The 25,549-nt window shown below is 38.8% G+C and overlaps 1 protein-coding gene across 1 annotated transcript; it reads right to left on the reverse strand.

Annotated features, from left to right (window-relative positions):
- Positions 1-13,430: 13,430 nt before the first annotated feature.
- On the reverse strand, positions 13,431-20,958 carry LOC114309004 (carboxypeptidase). Its single transcript, XM_028254691.2, has 2 exons — positions 20,588-20,958; positions 13,431-13,863 (listed from the first exon to the last, which is right to left on the reverse strand). Exons 1-2 carry the CDS (start codon positions 20,865-20,867, stop codon positions 13,709-13,711), a joined length of 435 nt encoding a protein of 144 aa, XP_028110492.2. The 5' UTR covers positions 20,868-20,958; the 3' UTR covers positions 13,431-13,708.
- Between the last annotated feature and the right edge of the window lie 4,591 nt (positions 20,959-25,549).

Here is a 25,549-nt window from a genome sequence, read left to right on the forward strand (position 1 = left end):
CCACTATTATTTCGGACACAACAAAGCTTTTCAGCAAAAGTAATTCACTTCTATTACATTGACAAAAAGAGTATTTGCATTCAGAAGTGTAGGGGAAACAAGTCCCTCAAAAAATTACATAAGGCCGCATTCCATGGCCGGGGTACGCCTTTGCCATCCAAATCTTCTAAGTGGTATGCCCCCTTGCCCGGTTATCTTGTAAGGCTCTTCCTAGTTTGCCCCTAGCTTGCCTTCACCCGGCACTAGTGCGTTGCCCATGACCTTCCTTAAAACCCAGTCGCCCACTTGCCCGTGGCTATCGAGGTTGTCTCCGCGGTGGACATCGCTGCATCGTCCTCTACTCGGATGTGCTCATTGATGCGCTGCATTAGGTGCCACATGGATGTCTGCTGGCTCATTGTAAGCGAATCCCTCAGCCTATGTCCGAGCGAGAGACCGCGCTTATATTGGGTGATTGCCAGTTTGACTGGGCAATCTAGGATCTCATTGAAGGTATCCCAGTACCTGGAGTTGTACGCCTTGAGAGTGTCGCTCGGTTCCATCCTGACACTAAGTAAATGATCGACTTCCTTTGGTGTTTTTGTGTTGGTTTTGAAGCGCGTCACAAAGGCTTCGGCCAACTGATGCCACTGTTGTATGCTCCCTTCCGGCAACCTCTCGAACCACTTCAAGCCCAGCTCACCTAAACTTGACGGGAAGATCAGGCACATAAGTCCGTCATTTCGCCTATGTCCGGCCATAACCTGTCGGAAGTGGCTCACATGCATGTAAGGATCGGTTTTTCCGTTGTAGAGTGTGAACTTAGGCTGGTGGAAGCCTACCGGAAGCGGTGTTGTCTCTATTTCCAGGGAAAAAGGGGTGGCACTTAACCTGGCCAAATCTGAATCCACTAGGAGTGGCGCTGCCTGGCGGGGTGGAGGCATTCCGACCTCCTCGCTGGCGTGAACCCCGTAGGATAACCGCTGGAACGCCGGTATCCTCTAGGCTTCGCGCCGGCGAGCCCGCTACTTCAAGACCACCCGCAAATCCTCCGAATGAGCGGAGTAAGAGTACCTCGAAGTCGTCACCGGACGCGAGGGCCGGTAGGTGCTGTCTTGCGCGCTAGACTTCTCTGCATACGCGTCGGAATCACCAACCTGGTAACTTCTGGTAATAGATATGGACTGAGTATGTCGCTGACTCTGGCCGCCTGAACGACGGGATGGAGTGCGCTCACTCTGGTCTCCCACTCCAGCTACACCCTTCCCTTTGACATGCCGCTTCAGATCCTCCATCTCCGCCGCCATTCGCCGGATGACAGCGTCATGATCCATCAACTTATTTTCCAGACGCCTGGCGTGTGAATCTCTCCTCCGCCGGTGACCGTCTGGACTACGTGAATGTCCATGACTTCTTCCGCGCTTATCCCGCGCGTCTCCTGACTGGCCTCCGGTGGGCGTCCCCAAGTCCGCCATTGGATGGATGGCGGGAGGGCCTTCTCTCCTTCGGGTGAACTCCGGGGTAGCTCCATCTATGGCAGACAACGGAAACTCATCGTTGTTCGCCATGGACAGCGATCAGATGAACCTGGAAGACAAGGTTTTGTCTGTCAAGCTTCCCACAGACGGCGCCAATTGTACGGGGAGCAAATATTCTGGCAAGCCCGTACTCCTTTCTTCCGAGCTCCATCTTTGCCCGATCACCTGCGAGCCAATAAGGGTGAGCTACCCGGCGGTGTGTGGCCGGAAAAACCCTCCGACGATCAAGTTAGCACACACCTTAGGATAGAGAGAGAGAGAGAGAAGAGTGTTTGAATGTAAGAATTCCTTACCCAAGTGTTCGTCTGTCCGCGTATGGGGGGCGCAGACATGCTTATATACCCTCTGCGCCCCATATCCACTCCCAGTCATCTCCTAACACGTGGCTCCGCTATCCCATCTATCAGCATAAACCTTGCTGAACACCACCTAACCCAACTGCCAGCCCACTCTACTGGGAGCTCGGCAGCCGGGCTGCAGCTTCTCGGCTGCTAACAGCTATACTGCACTTCAAGACCATGTGCTTCCAATAACCGAGCTTCCTTTCAGCCGTGCTCGACCGCATTCCGGCGACGCCGAGCACGGGATTGGTCATTCCGGTCAACCAAAGGCCTTCCTGCCAAGCTTCAGGCACGAATCTTCACGCCGAGCTATGGGTGCGCGCCTTCCGACCGAGCAACGCACGAACCATGAAGCCCTTCTAGGCCGCGGACGTCTCAGCCGAGCTCTCACTTGACCGGCCTTCATACCAAAGAGCCCAAGTAGCTCGGCTCCGCAGGCCCTTTGCCATTACTGAGCAAAACCACGGCACAATCCTGAAGCCAAATACCTTGGCCCAATCTGGTTTGGCCGAAACTAGATCATAAATCTCCCTCTCAACTTCTATGATGTGAGTTGTCAATTTTAGCCCTCTAAGATCATTTACAACCATTGTTGCTATAATACTATTGTTATTGCAATAATTTGACAATAAATAGTGTTATTTTGTCAAATTATAGCAATGATGCTCCAATGGTCATTTGTTATTTTGTCAAATCTCAACCAACTTACCCTCTAAATTTGTAGGTGTTGTTTGGATATAGGTTTTTTTGTGATTTTATTTTTGTTTATTTTTTATCTTTTGTGACATCTTTTTACCTGTATGTAAAAAAAATTATATATTTATATTATTCCCAACTAGACAAATATAAAAAATTAAAAAAAAATGAAAAATTGGAAAAATAAAAAAATAAATATATCACCCCACCAAAAAACATATCACTACATATTTAATAAATTTTCTTAACTACACATAAAAAATAAACAATCACCAATTGTGTGGGTGATTTTCTGACCACACTGCCCGCTTAGTAACCAGCTGGAGAGTACCGGCAGAATAAATGGCACCTGGCTGACCTGCAACAGAAAGAGAAGTCTCCGGCGGTGGTTCAACCACCCGGGGGGCACTCCGACGATCAAGTCAGTATATCTCTCAAAGATAATCAAGTGCTAAACTCACAAGCTTAAGCATAAAAAGTATACCTTAGACCTATGGGGGTGCCTCTCTTTTATAGCCAACATAAACCTAGTCCCAATAGGAGCCTGGCCCTAATGAACTTAGGATTACTGCTAATCTGAGACTCCCAGTGGGATTAGGATAAACTCTCTAAGAGTCTTATCTTTACCCAAACTGAAGTCTTCTCCCAATCTAGGACTCTTGTCCATATCTAGGTTGAGTTCCCTCTTTATTCTAGGACTCTTGTCCTTTATCCGCTTATCTCGGATTTCGATATCTTCGAAGATAACCTCGGCCTTGCCGAGATCACCTCGGCGTCACGACCAGGAAACGTGGCACCTCGGCTAACACGTCGGCGTCACCTTGCCACGTGTTGGTACTCAGAAAATATATCCCCACAACTGCCCCCTAGGTTCTATTACCTCGGCATTCTGAGGTGATGGAACCTACACTGTTCGTTCATCTGTGCCCCTCTGTCCGAGATCAAACTCGCCGACCTCAAAGTTCCCTGGACTTTACTGTCCACTTCTGTCAAGTATCAAGCTTCATGCTTTTCAGGCTACTTGAGATCGCACCTCCTTGCCGAGGTTCTGGTTTCATTAATTCGTAAACTCCAAGAGCTTTTGCAACTGCTCCACTCACGCTCTCTGGTGAGTTCCCGATTTCCAATCATCTATTTGACTCCGGCGGTTTTCATATCAGCGTTCATTTCACTTTGTTGGTTTATAAACTCTTTACTTGCTATTAAGCTCAATCTTTCATAAACTCTTCTGAATCTGTTTACTTGCCATCTGTTGCCTTCTATTTTCGTCTGTCTTCAAGTTTTGAATTGTTTGAATGCCTGGCACTGTTCTTGTCATATCCGCTTTCTGTTGCTAGCATCGTGTCTGGGTCATTACTTTCTTGTTCTTCACATACTTACTTAGTGCCTGTGCACTTGGCTTTATTCTTGAACTTTGTCGTCTTCTTGACTATTTTTCTCTTTTTTCATTCAATCCTCTGGCTTTTTCTCTTTCTAGCTCTTTTGCTTAAATCCGTTATTGTTTCAAGCTTTCAAGCTTCTGCAACTGTCTTCGTTCCTCTCCTTCGGTGAAGCTTATGCCATTCTGTCATTGTCGTTAGACTTCGGTAATTCTCATTCCGGCTTCCCTTTTTCTGGTAAGTCACCATTCCTCCTGGTTTTATTTCTTGTTGCTTTCCAAGAAGCTCTGCTTCATTGTTAATCACCATTGCTGTTTTACCCGTTATTTCCAAATCATCTTCTTGAACACACAATGTTCACACATCTGTTGATTTCTACCACTGTTCTTGGCTTGACACACTTGTGCAATCTTTTTGTCTTGATTTCCTGATAGCTTCATCACCATTACGAATTACATTCTTGTTTCTGTTTTCTGTGTCTTTTTCCAGATTCTTGCTTTCAATCCTTGCCTTCAAACTCCGAGGTGCCAATCGCCGAGAAGAGCCTTGATCAAACTCTTCGGGAGATCGATGCTGAGCTCAAGGCCGAGAAGGCTGTTGAGAAGTCTTCCCAACTGTCTTCTATATCCTGCCATTGATGCCGAGTAGTTTTGTTTCCTTCTTGAAATTGTTGCCGAGATAATGGTAGAGAAGCTCTCCCAGCTGACTGCCAATGCTGAACCACCGTCAACCGTTATAGTAGATTAGTCCGATGTTCTTACCCTAGTCCCTAGTTCTTAGGGTCTTCATCTTTGTACTTTTGTTTTCTTTGCATATGCAACCTTTTTTGCTTCTGAAAAATGTCTGTTGTTGGCCGATGTTAACATTCCTTGCTCCTTGATTATCATTCCTTCTTCCACTGTATTTGATAGCCATGTCGGGTAATTGATTTCTCGGATGGTCCTAGGCTCTAGAAGTCTGTCTACTTCTTCCTCTACTGCTTCGACGTGCATCAACGTCGGTCCTCTTGCTCGTTGGATTACAGGTTTGGCCGACCTATCGACGTTCAGTTGGTGGCAAGTGACCTCGGGGTCAATGCCAGGCATTTCGTAAGGTGTCTAAGCAAATACCTCAATGTTTGCTCTAAAAAAAAACTTCCAATTCTCTTTCTTCTTCTTCGGCTAAGCCTGAGCCGAGAAGAAAGAAGCGTTCTTCATCCCCCTCCTTAGGATTTTCAGTGCCTCTTCTCTCCTCTCAGCTGGCTCCTTGCCGACATCATCTAGGACCTCTATGTCCTCGTTTTCAATCTCTACCTTCTCTGATTCTCGAATGCTGTAGGTAGATTTCATTGCTGCCATGGAGCAATTATCCGCCTGTAGTTGATCCCCTCTGACTTTTTTAACCCCATGTTCTGTTGGGAACCGCAGTAGTTGATACAACGTTGAGGGAACTGCCCCCATTGCATGCAATCATGGCCTTCCCAAGATGATATTGTATGGCGAGGGCGTGTCAATCACCATGAATTCTGTCTTGATCTTCTTCTAACTGCTCTCGCATGATTCTATACTTAGAATATTTTTGCATATCTGTCACGACCCAAACCCGGCCCTATGGGTTTAGCACCGTAACCGGCCAGTAATCCAAGATTACCGAAGGCCTGCTTAACAGTAATACAGTAAAACAGAGTACAGGGCCTGGCGGAAGCCAATACAGTAAGTAAATAGTGTCCATTGAGCTGTGACAGTCTGTATGCCAAAAAGATTTTTCATGCATTCATACATACACAAACAGTACAGTCTATACAAAATTTACAGTCACACAGTACAGGGACCTAATCCCTTGATAACAGTACGGTAAACATTCCGTCTATACAGAACAGTAAAACAGTACAGGAGGGGGAATTGTAAAAGACCCCTAAGCCTTAACAGATAGGCTCGGAACCTCGCAATGAGGCACAAAGGCTGGCTTGACAAAACTGGAGTAACCCTGACGCTCCTAGCCGCGGTCTGGTGCCTATACACCTACATATATATATGAGCAGTGAGTTAAAGCCCAGTGAATAACATAATGCGTAAAGAGGTTTAGAATGAATGTCCTTACGGTAATGAAAACAGTTCAATTCAATCAGTACTTCAGTTGTTCAGTACAGTAAACAGTCATATGTGGTACATCCATTAGCATAACAGTAACAGTAGGTCTTGAAAGACCGAACAGTAATGATGGCCATCAGTCAGTAAACAGTAGTGGTTCCACGAGGGAACCGACAGAGAATTCTGTCGCAGTAACAGTAACAGTAAACAGTAAGTACTAAGGATGCCACAGTACAGTTCAGAAATAAAGGACATACATTCATTCAGTAAATAATACCAGTTCAGTAAACAGTTCAGTTCAGTATTCAAAAGATATCAGTTGAACATATCTTTACACAATTGTTACTCACAGAGTTCTGGGCTACAGTATGCTAGAGCGTGTCTCCCCAGTTGCCAACCCTACACAGTTCACAGGTTGAACACACACTAAGCTACACAGTTGGGAAATATCATAACTTAATCCCTAATTTGCCTTGGTGTGTTCTACAACGATATCCTCATCTAAATGTCTTAAACTAGGCCTAAAAATGCCTAGGATGGGATGAGGATGCAAAAATACACTTAGAAAACATTTTGCACAGTTTGCTGAAAATAGGAACCTCGCTCGAGCGAGACTTTCTCCGCTCGAGCGTACGTCCAAAATCAAAGGCTTCGCTCGAGCGAGTAATCCTTCGCTCGAGCGGTCTGCAAAACAGTAAAAATACTGGATGCTGAGATTTTACGCGCGATGGCCGCTCGATGGTCGCTCGAGCGGATCCCTGGACAAAGGTGCTCGCTCGAGCGGGGAACCCTTCGCTCGAGCGAGGAAGCCAAATCTGGAATTTCCAGATTTGCCTCCCAAGCTCAAACCAAGCATTCTACCACTCCAAACTCGACCTCTTGGGCCCAAATTCTGGAAAACATAACTAAATTCAATGTATAACAAGTTTCAAAGCTCAATTTATGAATTCAAGCCCCAAATGTGAGTCAATTAAAACCATATTCAAACCCATTTTCAAGAACAACATTCAAACATGCAAGGATGAGTTTTAAACCAAATTAAAGCTCCAAAGCTTGCTCAAATGAGCTCATTTCATTTCAAAACCAGATGAAAACATGGTCTATAACAACAATGTGAGCATGCATGTACTAATGTCCGTGTAATCAACCTCAAAATGCAACAATACTAACATGCATGCAAGAGATGAGCTTCAATCCACCATTAATGAACCAAATCATGACTTAGCTCTACAAATTAACATGAATCATGCAAGAATCCACTCAAAACATGAATAAGAAGACAATGGAGCTACCTTTAGTCTTGTATTTCAAGAAGGAGCTCAAATATGCAATCACTTCAACAATTTCTTCAATTACCAAGCAATTTACAAGCAAAATTGAGATGAACTCCACTCCTCTAGTTTTTCTCTCTCTATGGTCGGCAATGAGAGGGGAAATGGCTGAGGAAATGTTGTCTTTGGCTCAAGTGTATGAGTGTATACAAGGCTTAAAGATGTGTGAGATAGTGGCCCACTCAAGGGCAAAACGGTAATTAAGTCCAACTCTTTAATTAGCTTAATTTAATCATACCTAATCAATTTTCAGATAATTATACCATAAAATCACATTAATTCTAAGGATCATGGAACATCAATCGGTTTCTAATTCGGCCGCCGATATGGCCTTCAATTTACAGTTTAAACATATAAGCATGAACAGATAATCATACAGTCAAACAGATAGAATGCAGTTTAACTAACATATACTCAATCAATTCGGTTTCCAATTTCAGTCAGTCAGTTCAGTACTTTTAATCAGTTCAATTATCAGTCAGTTATCAGTCATTATCAGTTCCGTTTAGCAGTAATCAGTGATTATCGGTAATCAATCAGTCATTAATCAGTAAACAGTATGAGGGTTGTTACAATATCTTATGTACTTTTCCTTCTTTGTGCAATCTTCTCGGGGTGACATACCTCGATTATGCCACCTGACGTTTTACTTCGGCAAGTACTTATCTTGTAAATTGCTTACAAATTTCAACAAGGATAAACATATACTAGTTTAATCTCAACTTCGTAAACTTTTCTTAAGTTATAACAAGTGCTAAACAATGATCTACTTGTAAATTGCTACAAATTTTCACAAGTATTAAACAATATATATCGGCTTAACTTCAACTTGTAAATTGCTACAGATTTCAACAAGTGAAGGTAAACAATGATCTCAGCTTAACTTCAACTTGTAAATTGCTACAAATTTCAACAAGTGAAGATAAGCAATTATCTCGGCTTAACTTCAACTTGTAAATTGCTACAAATTTCAACAAGCGTTAAGTATTACTTCGGTTTAACTTCAACTTGTAAATTGCTACAAATTTCAACAAGTGAAGATAAACAATTATCTCGGCTTAACTTCAACTTGTAAATTGCTTCAAATTTCAACAAACGTTAAACATTACTTCGGTTTAACTTCAACTTGTAAATTGCTACAAATTTCAACAAGTGAAGATAAACAATTATCTCGGCTTAACTTCAACTTGTAAATTGTTACAAATTTCAACAAGCGTTAAACATATTCTTCTTCTCTCTGCCTCCCCAGTGTGAACTTAAAATCCACTTGGGTTCTCATTATACATACAGCTTCGACCTTGTCGCCGAGGTTTAATTCAAGCCGAGGTAGTCGGCCTTGGTTTCTCTATTGATCTTACTTGACTCCAACCTGAGTTTGATTTTTCGGCCTCGCATCGGCGAGCCGTTTCTCTTTTCTTGTTCCGACGCCTTTGTTCCCGGCATGTCCTCCTCGGCCCTAGTATACTTCTCAATTCTGGCAAACTTTAGTCTGATCTTGTGTGTTTCCTTTTTATCTTCTGGGATCTGAGATCTGCTCATTGTGCTCTTCTATTCTCGGACTCAGGTCTCGCGATCTTATCTTCTGGAATCTTGGATCTGCTCACTCAGGTTGAGCTCTTCTTTTCTCGGGCCTACTCATCTAGGCCGAGATCATATCTTCTGGGATCTGGGATCCGGGATTTGCTCACTCAGGTTGAGCTCTTCTATACTTGAATGTTATCTCCTTGGGAGCGCTCATGCCCCCTGTCTTTGTATCCCTTCTGGAAGGGTCTTCGTTCCTCCGCAGGTATCTATCCTTCCATACCTGGAGGTCATCTTCGTTGTAGTATCCGCTTCGATCTGTTGTCTTTGGTGCGTTACCTTCCTGGCCGGCGTCTTTCACTCCGTGACTCTGGTCACGAGTTTCTGTGTTGCGGTCGTCCTTCAACGTCGAGATCGATAAGTCTCCCACTCCCAGCAAGAGCATTGTCTCTAATCTGATCCTTCTGTCCGTCATTGGCCATCTATTCTTCTTTCTTTCCCACAGACGGCGCCAAATTGTGTGGGTGATTTTCTGACCACACTGCCCGCTTAGTAACCAGCTGGAGAGTACCAGCAGAATAGATGGCACCTGGCTGACCTGCAACAGAAAGAGAAGTCTCCGGCGGTGGTTCAACCACCCGGGGGCACTCCGACGATCAAGTCAGTATATCTCTCAAAGATAATCAAGTGCTAAACTCACAAGCTTAAGCATAAAAAGCATACCTTAGACCTATGGAGGTGCCTCTCTTTTATAGCCAACATAAACCTAGTCCCAATAGGAGCCTGGCCCTAATGGACTTAGGATTACTGTTAATCTGGGACTCCCAGTGGGATTAGGATAAACTCTCTAAGAGTTTTATCTTTACCCAAACTGAAGTCTTCTCCCAATCTAGGACTCTTGTCCATATCTAGGTTGAGTTCCCTCTTTATTCTAGGACTCTTGTCCTTTATCCGCTTATCTCGGATTCCGATATCTTTAGAGATAACCTCGGCCTTGCTGAGATCACCTTCGCATCATGACCAGGACACGTGGCACCTCGGCTGACACGTCGGCGTCACCTTGCCACGTGTTGGTACTCAGAAAATATATCCTCACACCAATTATCCACCAACAATCACCCATCATTCACTCATCATTCATTTACCAACAATCAACAACCAACCATCCATTTTCGTAAATTCTCCCCCAAAAGTGAGCATACGATTGCGAATTGCCAACAATTAGGTCTTCTGAAATGTGACACCAACATTTACAAATTGCCATATCTTCTTCAATGGTGAATGATTTTCCTCTCTTTGTCTTTGATGGACCTTCCAGAGTGATTAGATGAAAAAACTAAAAAGAAAATAATTTAAGAGGTTTGCTCTGAAATCAAATTCAGAGAAGAGAGGAGAAAAAAAAAATTAAATCCAAATGTTTGTATGAAATAAAATTGACATGGGGGGTTTCAATTTATAGAAATTTAAAATATTACTGTTTGGGGAAATAGCCGTTTGAAGATAGTTGTTGTAAAAAAAATTAATGTTTTTTTTAAAAAAAAAAAAAAAAACCAAACAGAGCACAATGGCTCTTTTCCTACACAATGAGAGCATCTCCACCGTCCACATATTTTTCATCAATGGTTGATATTTTTTGTCTAGAATAATCCACCGATATCAACCCTCTTCATCTCTCTCTCATTCTGTCTTCCTTTCCTCAAACCACTTTCTATTCTCCTCCTCCATGATCGAAACCACTCTCTTACTCTCTCACTATGTCTCCCTCTCACTCTCTCACTCTGTCTTCCCCCTCTCTCTGTTTTCACTCTTCCTCTCTCTCTCTTTGTCTTCCCTCTCCTCAAACCATTCCCTTCTCCTCCTCCATCATCCAAACGTGTCTCTCTGTCTGTGTATGAGTGTCTCCGTCCTTGAGCTCAAGTCTTCACCGATCTGTCTACTCTTTGATCTATCTACTCTTCGATCTCTCTCTATCTTTCTTTTTCTCGCTCTCGGCTCTGTCCTTGGTTCCAAGTCCTCACCTCCGATCTGTCTACTCTCTGTCTCTGGTACAATCTCCATCTATATATATGCTTTGATTTTTTCTTTATTTTTCTGGTTGTTGATGTGGATCTGAAGTGATCGTGATTTTTGAAACTCAAATCTGGCGATGGATTCAAACTGGATCTTCAAAGAACTCAAGCATCTCTAGAAGGTTCTTCAAAGAACACAATTTGGTATATTTTTTTTTTCAAATTTTCTTAATTATTTATTTTGATTTTTGGTTTAATTTTTTTTTCATCCATTAATTTTTGTTCATCCATTTATTTTATTTTGATTTTCAAAGAACTGAACCCTATTTTGGTTTGGTTTATTGTGATAATATCCATCTGATTTGGTTTGGTTTATTATGAATGCATACCATCTGATTTGGTGATAAATGATTAAAAAAAATTAAAAATTTTAGAGAAACCAAATTTTGGTTTGTCAAATTCATTTTGAAATTTGTTAATTTGGCAACAAAATAGAAAATTGGGTTTAATTCTGAAAATTGGGTTTGATTCTGAATTTTTTGGATTCCCTACTGTTTCAATTATGTTTTTTTTTTTTTTTTTTTTTTGAACTAAATTTGGTGCCAAATTTTTGTTGATATTTGCTGATCTGGCAAATTGGGGAGCTGCTGTTTCACTTGCCAAATTTGAGAACAGATATAGCATCTGCTATCTTTAGCAAGTAGGATAGCAGGCCATTAGAGACCCTCCTTTTGTCATTCTTGTCAAATTTTAGCTTTGACAAGTTGAATAATAGCTCCATTAGAGATGCTCTAAGCATCGCATCAATGCAAAAATTCTAATTAATTAATAATAGTAAACTAAACACTCAATCAAAACACATTTTTCTTTAAACATAATGGAAAGCGTATTTTTCAAAATAATATAATTTTCTGGGCAAATTACAAACACCTCCCTCGAGGTTTGGTAAAAATACAGATTCCTCCCTGAGGTTTGAGAAATTACAAATTGCCCCCTGAGGGTCAAACTTTCATGACAAATTAGGGGAAATTATGGAAGAATCTGTATGAAAATAAAAACCTCAGGGGACAATTTGTTATGGAAATATAAACCTCAGGGGGTGGGATGTAATTTCTCAAATCTCAGAAAAAAATCTGTATTTTTACCAAATCTTGAGGGGGTGTTTGTAATTTGCCCTAATTTTCTATATAAATGATCTGCTTAAAAAATATTATAAGATAAATTATTCAAATAATCGGGATGTTGTAATGGCCCTACCAATACCCAACAATACCCAACAACACAGTCCAATCCAATTTGACAGAATCTCGTCCCCTTTTGTAAAAATATGCTAATATTTTTTATGGCTTTCATTGATGGTTTTCATTGCTAAGACCACAATTATTAATTTAAATATCATTGAGTGAGTTTTCTATTTTTAAATGGAATCACTGAATGAGTCTTGCACAAAAAGATTTGATGATTAAACTACTTTCAAAATGTTTCATAAAAATATTTAAAAAATCAAAAGATTAATTTTTTTAGTATTTAATTCACTGGAATTAAATGAAATTATGAAATTGTCATCTTTTCCAGCTCTATGAAATAATGATTCCCTTATAATAATAAATAATGATTCTATTTACATATGGTTCTATCGTTTTTTTAATGAATTAAACACGACAGTATATTATGATGAAAATGAAAACATCACTTTCATATTTTGAACCTAACACTACCTAGATTCATAAAAGTGAATCATACATGCATGTATTAATATCGACTTCACCAACCACCATAATTCCAGTGTTTTTGCACTTTTCTTTCATTCAGCTATTATAAAAGCAAGATTAAAGCAACAAAACTATAACAAAGAGTAAGTCGAAGATGCATCTGCATAGTAAGTGAGTTTATTGATAGGCCATAAAGCAATGAAGGTCACCAAGGATCTCAAGGAGGCTTTTCTGTTTGTATATCCAACGAATTGCAGAACACATACTATCTTCCCCAAATCCAAGATCTTGGATTTCTGAAAGAATGTATGGTGGGTTTAAAAAAGGATAATATATATAGCTTCTACATTATTCCCTTTTTTCTTTCTTATTTACTCTATGCTGTGTTTGGTTCATGAATTTGGAGAGAGATTTGGAAAGAGAAGAAGTGTGTACAATGTAGGTGAAATGTTTAAGATTTTAGGATTTAGGGTTTCATTATTATTTTACTTACCTTTCTCTTTTCCCTTTCCCTTTCCCTTTCCCTTTCCCTTTCCCTTTCCAATATTTAGGTTTTAGGTTTCATTAACATTTCACTTACCTTTTTCTTTTCCCTTTCTTTTTTTTTTTTTTTGGTCTTGCAACCTTGAAACTAATGTGCTTTGGTTGTATTAGTGGTGGTGGGGTGGGGGTGGGGGTGGGGGTGCTGCTGGCTGTGGCATTGGTTAGACTTTAGTTCAAAAAATATTTTTGGAAAGTGGAAAACATTTCTACCCTAATAAGTTTGTGTTGTTTATGGAAATTTCCGCTGACTTCTATTTTCCATTGTACCAACACCAAAAAATGTGGAAAACGTTTCACTGAAACAACAGAGCATAAGATCCAAATCACAGCTTAAGATTTCAAATCAATAGTTGATGCTGCAAATGGGAGGTATTGTCCCTCATCCAGGCAAATGAATACAACTAAAGTAAAGAAATCATAAAAAGAAAATCCACCAAATTCAAATAGTTTAAATGATATCATACGAGAAAATATTTTACTAGAGTACAGAGGGGATATTTTACAGACAAACCTCAGTGATAGCCAAATACAATGAAGAATTTCAGGTGACTCGTGCAAATCTATAACTGCCGGGAGATTGGGCAACTGTATCAGTCATCATACGAAGAGTGAGGGGCAGCGGTGCATCCAGGGTCAAAGGGATCTTCAGATCCGCAACAATGCCAATATTGAAGAACTTTACCAGAGTCAGGTGTATTCATGGTGCCTCCAGAGTGCACGCTCTCAAACTTCCTCTTTGTTTCTCCTGAGGTGGCAAATGGGTATCAAAAGATGCAACAATATTGTACGACCATTTGGTCTCACCGAACAAGGCAAAATGCAACATCACAAGATTTGTGGATGTGAGCAATATTGCTAGCACAGTACAGAATGGCAGTTGATATGGAAATGTGTGTGTGTGTGTGAGAGAGAGAGAGAGAGAGAGAGAGAGAGACATGGGTTGAATAGCTGAATGTGTCTTCTTGCAGAAATAATTTTTGGTTCTTACAATGAATATTTAACAATAGTTCATATACTATTGTAAAGAGAGAATATCATTTTCGCATTCCCCTATTTGAAGCCTTGTCAATCTTTAGAATTCCCAAAAACCAATTAAATAGTTTTAGATGTTGCTTTTGTAAAGGGACTTTCTGGAGATTCTACAATCACCTATAAATTTGAATTGTAACTCTTATTTAATTGCATGTACAAATTAGAAATTAGTTAACTGATAGGTGAGGATGTACAAGAAAGAAAAACTATTACACTTCATATTTTTGAGTGACTTCTTGCAAACCACAACAATTTAAGTTATTGCTCTATCCCACCCTCCCACAAACTTCTACGCGTTGACATACTGTTTGTCTGTCTGTCTTGTCATAGAGTTCCAATCATGTGCATGCCCATCACGCGTGGCAACCCTCTAGCATGGCATAAGATCTGTTGTTGCTATAACTAAAGTGACATGTTACACCAAGGAATGCATCACTTGATGATTTGGTTGACCTCTATTTTCTTCTGAATAACTGCACTTTTGGTTACCATAGATCTTAGAAATGTAGACCAAAAGCTAACGTCCTGAGGGTTTCATATTGTTCCCTCTATTTCAATTTTGCATCCAAAAGCTATTCAAACTGCGTGACATCGGATTGCCATCATAAAGGCAGATATACTTACAGTCCCCTTTTTCGTTTCTCAGAGCCATAACCAATTTACTATGAATGGCAGCATGGAAACCAAAGAAGAGAATTATGTAGACAGAAAAAAGAGAGATGAATCATGAGTTCCCCATACTTTGCAGACAAAGTTACCACAATCCACAGTTATCTGTGAGAATATATGTGTATATTCTATATTTAGCATGATTGTGATTGTACATATTATAGGCGTGATTGCACATATTATAGGCGTGATTGTGTATAGGCGTGATTGTGTTTTCCTTTTTTGGTTTCAAAGTTAGGACTATATAACCTAGGGTCTTGTTGTAATCAATTACACAATTTGAATATATAGAATACAAAAAACTTACGTGATATCAGAGCCACATCCGAAACCATAGGTATGGCCTTGATCATTCGAAGTTCTTTCTCTTTGTTCATGCTTGTTGTTCGAAGTCTTCTCTAGTCTTCTCCGAAGCCATGAAGGTCTTTTTGAGTTTCTCCGAAGTCGCGATAGCCCTCTCTGTCTTCGCCGAAGTTGCGACAGACTTCTGGTGCTTGGTCTGAAGTCGCGACTCTAGTCTGGGTTTGAGAGATCTCTCCCTTTCTCTCTAACGACCTTTGCTTTGGCTCAATTTCTAGTTCTCTCTCTCTCTAGCAGTGTCGATCGAAGCTTCTTTGCTTTGGTTCTCTCTCTGGTCTCTACTCTCTGTTTTTAGATTTTAGTCCACCAGTATTTGACCCCTCTATCTCAACTTTGGGTTATTACAATTTGACCCCTCAGATTTATTGGGTTTTATCACTTTGCCCCATTAGTTCCCTTCTCTATTATTTCTGGTTCATGACAATGACAAAAGATAAAATTCAAACTATTAAATGCAAACTTACAAGTGACAACTATGCTTATTGGTCTAGTGTTATGAGAAATTTTCTTCTCGGCCGAAAAAGGGGATATGTTTTTGGTTCTGTTCCTCGTCTATCGAATCCCAAACAAGAAGGATATCTAATTTCCTATAACACTTGGAATTGTGATAATGCTCAAGTTTTGACCTGGTTCCATAACCCTGTGGATGACCGTATCAGGATGATGTTCTCTAAATATAGCAATGCCAAAGAGGTGTGGGATTACTTACAAAATGTTTATTAGTAGTCCAACTTTGCCAAATGGTATGAGTTGGAAACAGCTATTTAGGAAGCTCGTCAGCGGGATATGTCTATTCAAGATTACTATATTGAAATGACAGGTCTCTGGGATCATTTGGCTCTTATGGAACCTTCCAGCCTCAAGGTTCTAGATGCTTATATTGAGTTTCGGGAGCAGAGTCGTTTAGGGAAGTTCTTAACGGCTCTCACCCCTCAGTATGAGGCTATCCGTGGTGACATCCTTCACCGGTCTCCTCTTCTTTTTGTGGATGCTATTGTTCGTGAGCTTCTCTCCGAGGAAACCCGTCTCAAAACAACCAATCAGACTCCGTCTCTATCTGTCTTCCTAGCTCTTGCTTAACCTCCACTATTATCGACCCCACCAGTTCAAGCCACTGCCAAACCCAAAAAAGGGCCCTTAGCATCAAATGAGTGTGTTTTCTGCCATCAGAAGGATCATTGGAAGTACAACTGTCCCCAGAAAGGACGTTCATCTTCTCAACAATCTCAGTCCTGAGCTTCTACTCAGAGTTTTTTCCGGCCCCCCGCTGCTTATACTGCATCCACTCCAGCTCCAAGTCCTAATTTGCTTCCTTGAGTACTCAGCTGACTCAACTTCAACAGATCTTGTCCACCTCTCAGTCATCTTCATCTGTCTCTGCTCCTACCTCTCTTCATTCAGGTTGCTTAGGTCCTCTTCAGGTATTCCTTCTTTTGTCTCGTTTTTTATTCTGACGCCTCACATCATATGACTCTTCACCTTTCCTTACTCCAAAATTGTATCCCCTCTTCTTTTCCTATTACTATTAATACTGCTAATGGGTCTGGTATGTCTATCTTATCTATTGGGTCTGTTTTACCCCCTGTCATGTCTGTTGTTGCAATTCCCTCTGTTCTTTATGTTCCTCAATTGTTTATCAACTTGCTTTCTATCAGTCAGCTTGATACTTCTGGTTTTGATATTATCTTTTCATCTTTTATTTATTGTTTGCAGGATCGGGTGTTTAAGAAGCAGATTGGGACTGGCCATAAAGTTGGAGATCTCTATGTGGTGGAAAGCCTGCATCTTCCTCTATCTACCTCTCCTGTTGACTTTCATTTTTTCAGTTAGATTCTCAGGCGAGTCAGTTTTATTCATGGTATTCTCGCCTCGGTCATTTGTCTGTTGACCGCTTAGGGTCTTTAGCTCAGTCAAGATTATTGGGTAAAGTTTCTCCTGGTCAAATTAATGGATGTCAATGGTGTAAACTTGCTAAAATGACAGCTTTACCTTTTAATAAAAGTTCCTCTATTTTTGTTTCTCCTTTTTCTCTCGTTCATACTGATGTCTGGGGACCCTCTCCTGTTCTCACTAAAGGGGGTTCTGCATACTATGCGTCCTTTGTTGATAATTGTACCCGCTATACCTGGGTTTATCTTATGGCTCATAAATCTAACTTTTACTCAATCTACCGTACCTTTCAGTCTATGTTCACTACACAGTTTGGAACTAAAATTAAAATGCTATGGTCTGACTTGGGTAGGGAATACTTTAAAACCAAATTCTATGAGTATTTAACCAATTTAGGTACCCTTCATCAAACTTCCTATACAAATACACCTGCCCAAAATGATCGTACTGAGCGTAAACACTGTCATCTCCTTGAGACAGCTCGATCTCTCATTCTCTCTACCTCTGTTCCAGCACTATTTTGGGGTGAGGCCGTTCTTACTGCTGCTTTTCTACTCAACCGTATGCCGAATCTACTCCTCTCTGGACAATCTCCTTATCAGGCTCTGTATTCCCAACCTTCTAATTATTCCCTCCTACGTGTTTTTGTGTCTGCTTGTTTTGTCCTTCTTTCCCGTAAAGATAGGACCAAACTCAGTGCCCGGTCTGTCCTGTGTTTTTTTGGGTTACAGTCTTACTCAGAAAGACTATCGCTGTTATGACCCTATCTCTCGTCGCCTTTATGTCTCTCGCCATGTTGCCTTTCTCGAACATCTGTCTTATTTTCAGCTTTCCCTATTCAATGCTCCAGTTTCAAAAACGGATTTGGTTCACATTGACTCATATCCTTCTGAGGTCCCGTCTAATGATTACATCTTCATTGTTCCTCCTGAACTTGTTCTATCTTCTCCACCTTCCACCTTCCACCTCGCCTGTTGAGTACCTCTCAACAAACCCCCCCGAGGCCATTCCTACTTCTCCTCCTGCTTCCCCTTTGGCTACTTCTCCTCCTCTGTTGGTAGTCTATTCTTGTCGTAAGGCTCCCCCTCCACCAATTGTCTCTGCCCCGGCTGCTACCTTTTCTGCTTCTAAAGACTCTGATCCTGCTACACACCGATATTTTACTTGAGAGCGTTATCCTCCAAACAGGTTAGGTTGGTCTAATATATGTTTTTCTGCTTCCCATCATACGTTTTTGTCTGCTATTCATTCTTTTTCACAACCTCAATCTTACAAGGAGGCTTGTCAGGATCCCAATTAGGTTCGAACTATGGAGGATGAGTTGTCTGCTTTGCACAAAACTCGTACTTGAAAGTTGGTTCCTTTGCCTACTGGTAAGAATCTGGTTAGTTGCAAATGGGTCTACAAAGTCAAGACTCATTTTGGTGGTTCTCTTGGGCGCTACAAGGCTCTCCTGGTTGCCAAGGGTTTTTCACAAGAATATGGTATTGATTATGAAAAGACCTTTGCCCCTATTGCCAAGATGACTACTGTCCATACTTTGATATCTGTCGCTATTGTTCGCCATTGGCCTCTTTATCAGATGGATGTTAAGAATGCTTTTCTTAATGGTCATCTCATCGAGGAGGTTTCCATGTGTCCTCCCCCTGGCCTTCACCATTCCTCTGGATATGTTTGCTGTCTTCGGCGTGCTCTTTATGGTCAGAAGCAATCACCTCGTGCTTGGTATGATCGCTTTCAAACTACTGTTACTGAGCTTGGGTTTCATTCTTCTGCTTTCAAATCTGCTTTGTTTCTGAGCCATACCTTGGCTGGTTTTGTTGCTTTCTTACTATATGTGGATGATATGATCATCACTGGCTCTGACTATTCTGCTACCTCTAAGGTCAAGCAACATCTCTTCTGCACTTTTGAAATGAAGGATATGGGTCCATTGCGGTATTTTCTTGGTATTGAGGTTACTTCTTTCCCAAAGAGCTATTTTCTGTCTCAGGCTAAGTATGCTAATGAGGTCATTCACCGTGCTGGTCTTACTAATACTAAGGTTTCTGATACACCTATTGAGCTTAATGTGAAGCTCAACTCTACTGATGGTGTCCCTCTGGATGATCCCACTTTATATCGCGAGCTTGTAGGTTGTTTAGTTTATCTGACTGTCACTCACTTTGATCTTGCTTATGTTGTTCATATGGTTAGTCAGTCTGTTTCTGCTCCTCGCTCTATCCATTGAGCTGCTTTGGTTCGCATTCTCCTCTATCTCAGGGGTACCATTTTCCAGGGATTACTATTGTCCTCTACTTCCTCTTTAAACTTAGTAGCCTGTGTTAATTATGATTAGGCTGGTGATGTTACTGATCACAAGTCTACGTCTGGTTTCAGTATGTTTCTTGGTGATTCCTTGATCTCTTGGAAAAGCAAGAAACAATCAGTTATTGCTCGCTCTACTGTCGAAGCTGAATATCGTGCTATGACTCATGCCACTGTTGAGATTGTTTGGCTTCGTTGTCTCCTGCCTGACTTGGGTGTCCCTCAATTTTCTCTTACCTCTCTCTATTGTGGCAACCGTAGTGCTATTCAAATTGCCCACAATAATGTCTTCTATGAATAGATGAAACACATTGAGATTAATTGTCACTTTGTTCGACGACATCTGCAGTCTGGTTCTATCTTACTTCCTTTCGTCTCTGCGGCTTTGCAATTGGCGAACTTCTTCACCAAGACTCACACAACCGCTCAGTTTCAATTTCTTCTTAGCAAATTCTTAGTGTTTTCTGCTAAAACACCTTGAGTTTGAGCGAGTGTGTGAGAATATATATGTATATTCTATAGTTGGCATGATTGTGATTGTACTTATTATAGGCGTGATTGTGTTTTCCGTTTTTGGTTTCTGAGTTACGATTATATAATCTAGGGTCTTGTTGTAATCTATTACACAATTTGAATATATAGAATACAGAGAACTTACAATCTACATATTTTGCAGACAAAGTTAACACAATCCACAGTCAATATAAATTTTCTGCTATCAAATAATAAAATTCATGTGTCAATGCTATTTAATGTTTGGTTTCGTTAGGAATCCTCTGTGAAATAATGACAAAATTAAAAATATTGTGAGTTCAAACTTGAAATTTTGTCACACTTTTTTGTTTCCCAAGAATGCTCATGAAATTGTTACCTGCTAAAACTCCACTAACTAACTGCAAATGTAAGTCTTAAAAATTAGTATGCGTTTGCTATCAGTAACCCAAAAGTGCCAGCTAGCTAGGGAGCTACATGCTTATGTTTCAGAATCATCAAGTCCAAATTCACCATTGTACAAATTAAATATGCAAAAAACTAGGTATTGGTTAGATAAAACCAAGAATTAACATCAAAGTTCAAGCTTTTAGCAATAGGATCCACAATAGTATTGAAGATTAAAAAATTAGGCATTTCAGATGAAAATTGACAACCCCAGAAAGCATCCAAGCTGCATAATACGAGAGAGGGAGAGAGAGAGGGAATTGAAAAGGTACCTCCGAAATGAGCAGTGTGGTAGAGGCAAGAGCGGGGGTGATTGAGAAAAGGATCGAACTGGGTTTTGCAGTTCTTGCAGGTTCTGAGGGTTTGGATTGGTTCTGCGGAGCATCGAATTTGGAATTGTCTGGTAATTGGTATTTCTTCACAAATACTTGCATTTTGTTTAAATACGAGACGAATTTGACGAGCGTCCTGTGAATTTCGATGACTGAGGGACCAAGCATATGGATATAGGATTGGTAAAGATGAATTCGAATACACTATTTGGACTGCCATGGAAGAAGCTCAGGGTTAGCGCCAGGAGTTCTATTTCAGAACACTATACTACGCTTGTTTCATAATTTTGAGGGAGGTGAAAAAAAAAGTGTGAAAAAATATGAATCAAATATAATTATATATATATATATATATATTTTATTTAAATCTATTAATAGGGTTGTAAATGAATAGAATAGTTTGAATTCGGCTCGGCAAGAATTCCTTTCAAATTCAATTCGTTAAATTTTTAATAAACAAGTATAAACAAATTAAAACTCGGTTTGTTAGTTATTGGTTTAATGTTTATTTATATAATAAAATAAATATATTATTATATGGGTTTTTTTTTAAGGTCCCTCGTATTAAGATTTTATAGTATAAAAGACATCTAATATTTTCATAATGTCTAAGGTCCCTCAAGTTGATCCAGAGAAAATTGATCCAGAAAAAATTAATCCAAAGAAATTTGGCCTCCTTAGCCTTTAATGGACTGTCCAGAGAAATTTCAAATTTCTTTACCTTCTATATACTTTCCACTCTCCAGAGAAATTTCTCTGTGGCTTCTTTATCTCATCATTAAGATTGTTTGGTGAAATATTACCCATGTTCCAAAGCTAATCCATCTTGACTTGAATTTTACTGCTATTAGGTTTGTGATTTTGGGTTGTCTCGAATGAAACACAGCACATTTCTTTCTTTAAGGTCAATTGCAGGGACGGTAAACAGTATTTGTGAATTTGTAATTTAGTCCTATTCCTCTGCTGCATGCTAACCTAAGCTGCTCTCCACCACCACCATCTCCCTTTTTCTTCCCTTCTTATTTCCCAACTCTCTGCCCCTTTCCTTCTTCTTCCTTCCTAACCCCATTCAACACCAACCTCTCTCGCTCTCTCTCTCTCAATTCATAGAGCACTCAAAGAGAAGGATTGTGATGAAGTGTTCTTAAAAGGATTGGAGTGAGCTGTTTATGATCACTTAATTTGCTTCTTTTTATTGCTAAATTTAGGTGAATGGGTTTTACTTCTCTTCAAGTTTGCATGGATTCATCTGATTGGCTCCAGGTATGCCATGCATTCTTCAATTTTTATTTCTTCATTTTCAAACACTTGAAATTAAATTTTGCAACTTAATTTAATGGCGATACGTGTTTTAAGATTAAAAAAAATAAATAAAGAGATATGAGACGGAGAATCATGCGCACACAACCCATCATCATCATCATCCTCTCTTTTCATCTAAATCCCAATACTTCAATTTATTTTCTAAAAGTTTCCTAACATCCTTAGATTTTATTTTTATTTTCAAAAGTTTAATTTTGATGACAGCATGGTCTAAGATCTAGGTGAAAGAGACTATTAAGCATATGTAATCTTTCACTGTAATTATTCAGTGTCATAATAAATTATTAGTGTTGGTAATTAAGATACTATGCACTTCCATAGCTTACAGTTCTAGGGGACTAAAATTGCTCATTTAAAGTAGTTCAACTCTTATTCTCATGCAATCTAATGACACTAGAAACAAAACATAAATGATTTGTATATGAAAAATATCCATATTTGAAATAATAGTGTTGTGGAGTCTAGAGAAATTCTCTAGGTTGAGAGAATTTCTCTGGAAATATTTGTCTGGGAATTTTCTCTGGGTTGTGGAGTCCAGAGAAATTCTCTGGGTGAGAGAATCTCTGAAAATATTTGTCTGAGAATTTCTCTGGATTTGGGGAGTCTAGAGAAATTTTGAAATTTCTCTGTGATGTGTCCAGAGAAATTTTGAAATTAAGCAAAGCTCGATCATCGACATATTGTTTCATCTCAGCAGTCATTCCCGACATACGAATTGGATCTGTTTCGTGTGCAATCCAACTTCGCAAAGCTTCAATTCGATCCTCAAACGACTTCATAGTATTGGCAACAATCAGAGTTTCATCCAGATCAAACACAATTGAAAGGCACCGTAAATTCAACATCCCCAAACAAGCATTATACAAACTGGACGGAACCGCATAGCACAAAAAACACGGAAATTTCTTCTGCTTGCTCGGCATTGCCACCAAGTGAACCTCTTCGTCTCCGATCAACACCACCGCAGTCTACAAAACCAGCTTAAAACCAATCAATACATACAAAATGAAACCCAATTACAAACAAATAAATGTATGTGTGATTGAAACCTTGAGTTCGTAAAAGCAAGAGGCGTGAAGATTGATCAATTGAGACTGTTAGATTGGAGATGTGGATTCGAGCTTGCATCGGACTGAATTTGAGGAAATTGTTTGGAGGATTACAGCTCCGTCGAGACCACGATTCGTGGGTCTGGACGTGTTTGAACAAGAACAAGGGTTTTAGACGCCATTTTTGGGTGAAAAGTTGTTACTAGCATATATATATATATATATATTTTGGGGGTGTATCGACTTGAATTGGAATTGGATTGGACTGAGAGTGAGTAGCTTGTACGCAACAAGAAGTGAACTCGGTGATGGAATGTTCGAAAAAGGAATAGAAATCGTGGGCAAAGAGTCAAATTTCTCTGATATATGTTTAGGGACCTTAGACATCAAAAATTAATTTTGTAGATCTCTTCCATTATGAAAAGTGGGAGAGGGGTCCTAGACTAATTTTCCCTTATTATATATTACATATTGTAAAAATATGTATAAAAATTAAAATAAATATATTATTTATATATTTAAATAATATAAATGATAACTAAATTTTTTTATTTGTAAATAATAACTAAACATAGATAACATATTTAGATAATATTAATGGTAGATATTATTAGTTTGGTAAGATATTAACTTTTTTTTAATTATGTTTGTATATATTATATATATAGTTATATAATTAAAATTTTAATTATAACTTTAGTCTGATAGACAAATATGAATTTATAATTTTCTTGACTCGTTAAGGCTCGTAATCAGGCACGAGCTCGAGTCAAGCTTAAGCCAATCCGGCTTAAGCTCGATTCGTTAAATTTTCATCACTCTAGTTAAAATTTTAATAAATAAGTTCAACATATGAAAATTCGATTTAACTCAACTCGTTTATAGTCTTAATAAAAGATAACGTCGTGCATATAGCACGTGTGTATGCTAGATTTATGTGGATATTTGTTATGTTGATGTGGCAAATCATTAGATGATGTGATATTTTAGGATGTTAGTAAAAAATTAGTTTTTTGATATTTTTTTGTGACTTTTTTGACTTATTTGTATAAAAAAATAAAAGTGTGATGTGATTGAAAAAAATTAAAAAGTCAAAAAATTAACGTTTTACCAATTTCTCAAAGGCCCTCGTGTCTCCTGTCTCTCAAGCAAGTAAAGAAGTTGGTTACCTTTGACAAATGGTATTATTAATCAATAATAAATCCTACTATGCTACATATACATAATAGAAAAAATAACGGAGTATTGAATGGTGATACCATACCATTGGCATCACCCTCATACCATTGGCATCACCCTTATATTAAAAAAAATTTCCTCCTGAGCAGCAATCCAAACATATTCAAAATAAAATATGTTGATTACATTTATTTTAAGCGTTATTAATAGTATATTAATTTTAAATCTATATCATCTTAAAAAACAAGAAAAAAAAAATCCTCCAATGCTATACGTAAAAAATTGCAAAGAATTTGTAATTTATAAATCACATTCATTCATTCATTCTAAGTGTGCCTATATTATGTTCAATTTAAATTTTATATATTTTTTTGAACAAATACTATTTATAAAAATTATCACATGATATTTTTAAACCTTACATGACAATAATAAAGACAAATTTTAAAAAACACTTCACCCATTGTGTAGTGTTAAATTTGATAAATAAAAATAAAGTTCTTATTTTGAAATGTGAAATTTTAAGATATTAAATTCTCACATAAATCTTCAAATAAATCTGACTTTTCTATAGTTTCTGGGCCATTTAGAAACATTTTAAAAAAAGTCAAAAGTTAACTTTTACCTCATTTTAAATCATATCACTTCTCACAAAAAAAAAATTAAAAAACTCAAAAAAATTAAAAAAAAAAAATCAACTTTTAACCATATTTCCAAAACACCGTAGATAATTTGTATTTGAACTGAATGATATAGTTAAAATGTATGGATCATGACACGTTATTTATGCAAACGATTGTTGTGATTTCACCATAAACGCAAAAGCCGATGAAAATCTCAAGAATCTTATATGTACACATGTAGTCCTTTTTTTATTTTTATTTTCCCCTCGAAATACACATGTAGTCGTGTACACCAAGATGTATCTTAAATTTTAGAGAAAGACTATAGTATGCGCCTTATAATTAAAGAAAAATGATATAATTTTATATTTTATCAGTCATAATTAAAAAAAAAAATCAAAATCAAACAATACATAAGGCATAACTAAAGATTTCAGGAGTTATAACTAAAAAAAAAAAAAAAAATAGTCATCTAAAGAAAAAAGTAATATAACTTAAGAGTGCATATAGTAGAATTTCCCTAAATTTTAATTATTACTGTAACAATCAATTGAAACTTAAAATAAATTAAATTTCATGTTAAGATTTCAAAATTGCACCTCAGAATTTGAGAAATTCCATCCCAAACCTGAAAATAGTGAAATTTGATCTCAAATTTCTCGATTTTTTACAAAAACCGAGAAACTTTTTTGTTTTGAAAACAAAGAAATATCTCATCTAAAATGAGA

The sequence above is a fragment of the Camellia sinensis genome, chromosome 1, assembly GCF_055761805.1.
Source record: "Camellia sinensis isolate YWXY chromosome 1, ASM5576180v1, whole genome shotgun sequence".
In the NCBI taxonomy this organism is placed as follows: Eukaryota; Viridiplantae; Streptophyta; class Magnoliopsida; order Ericales; family Theaceae; genus Camellia; species Camellia sinensis.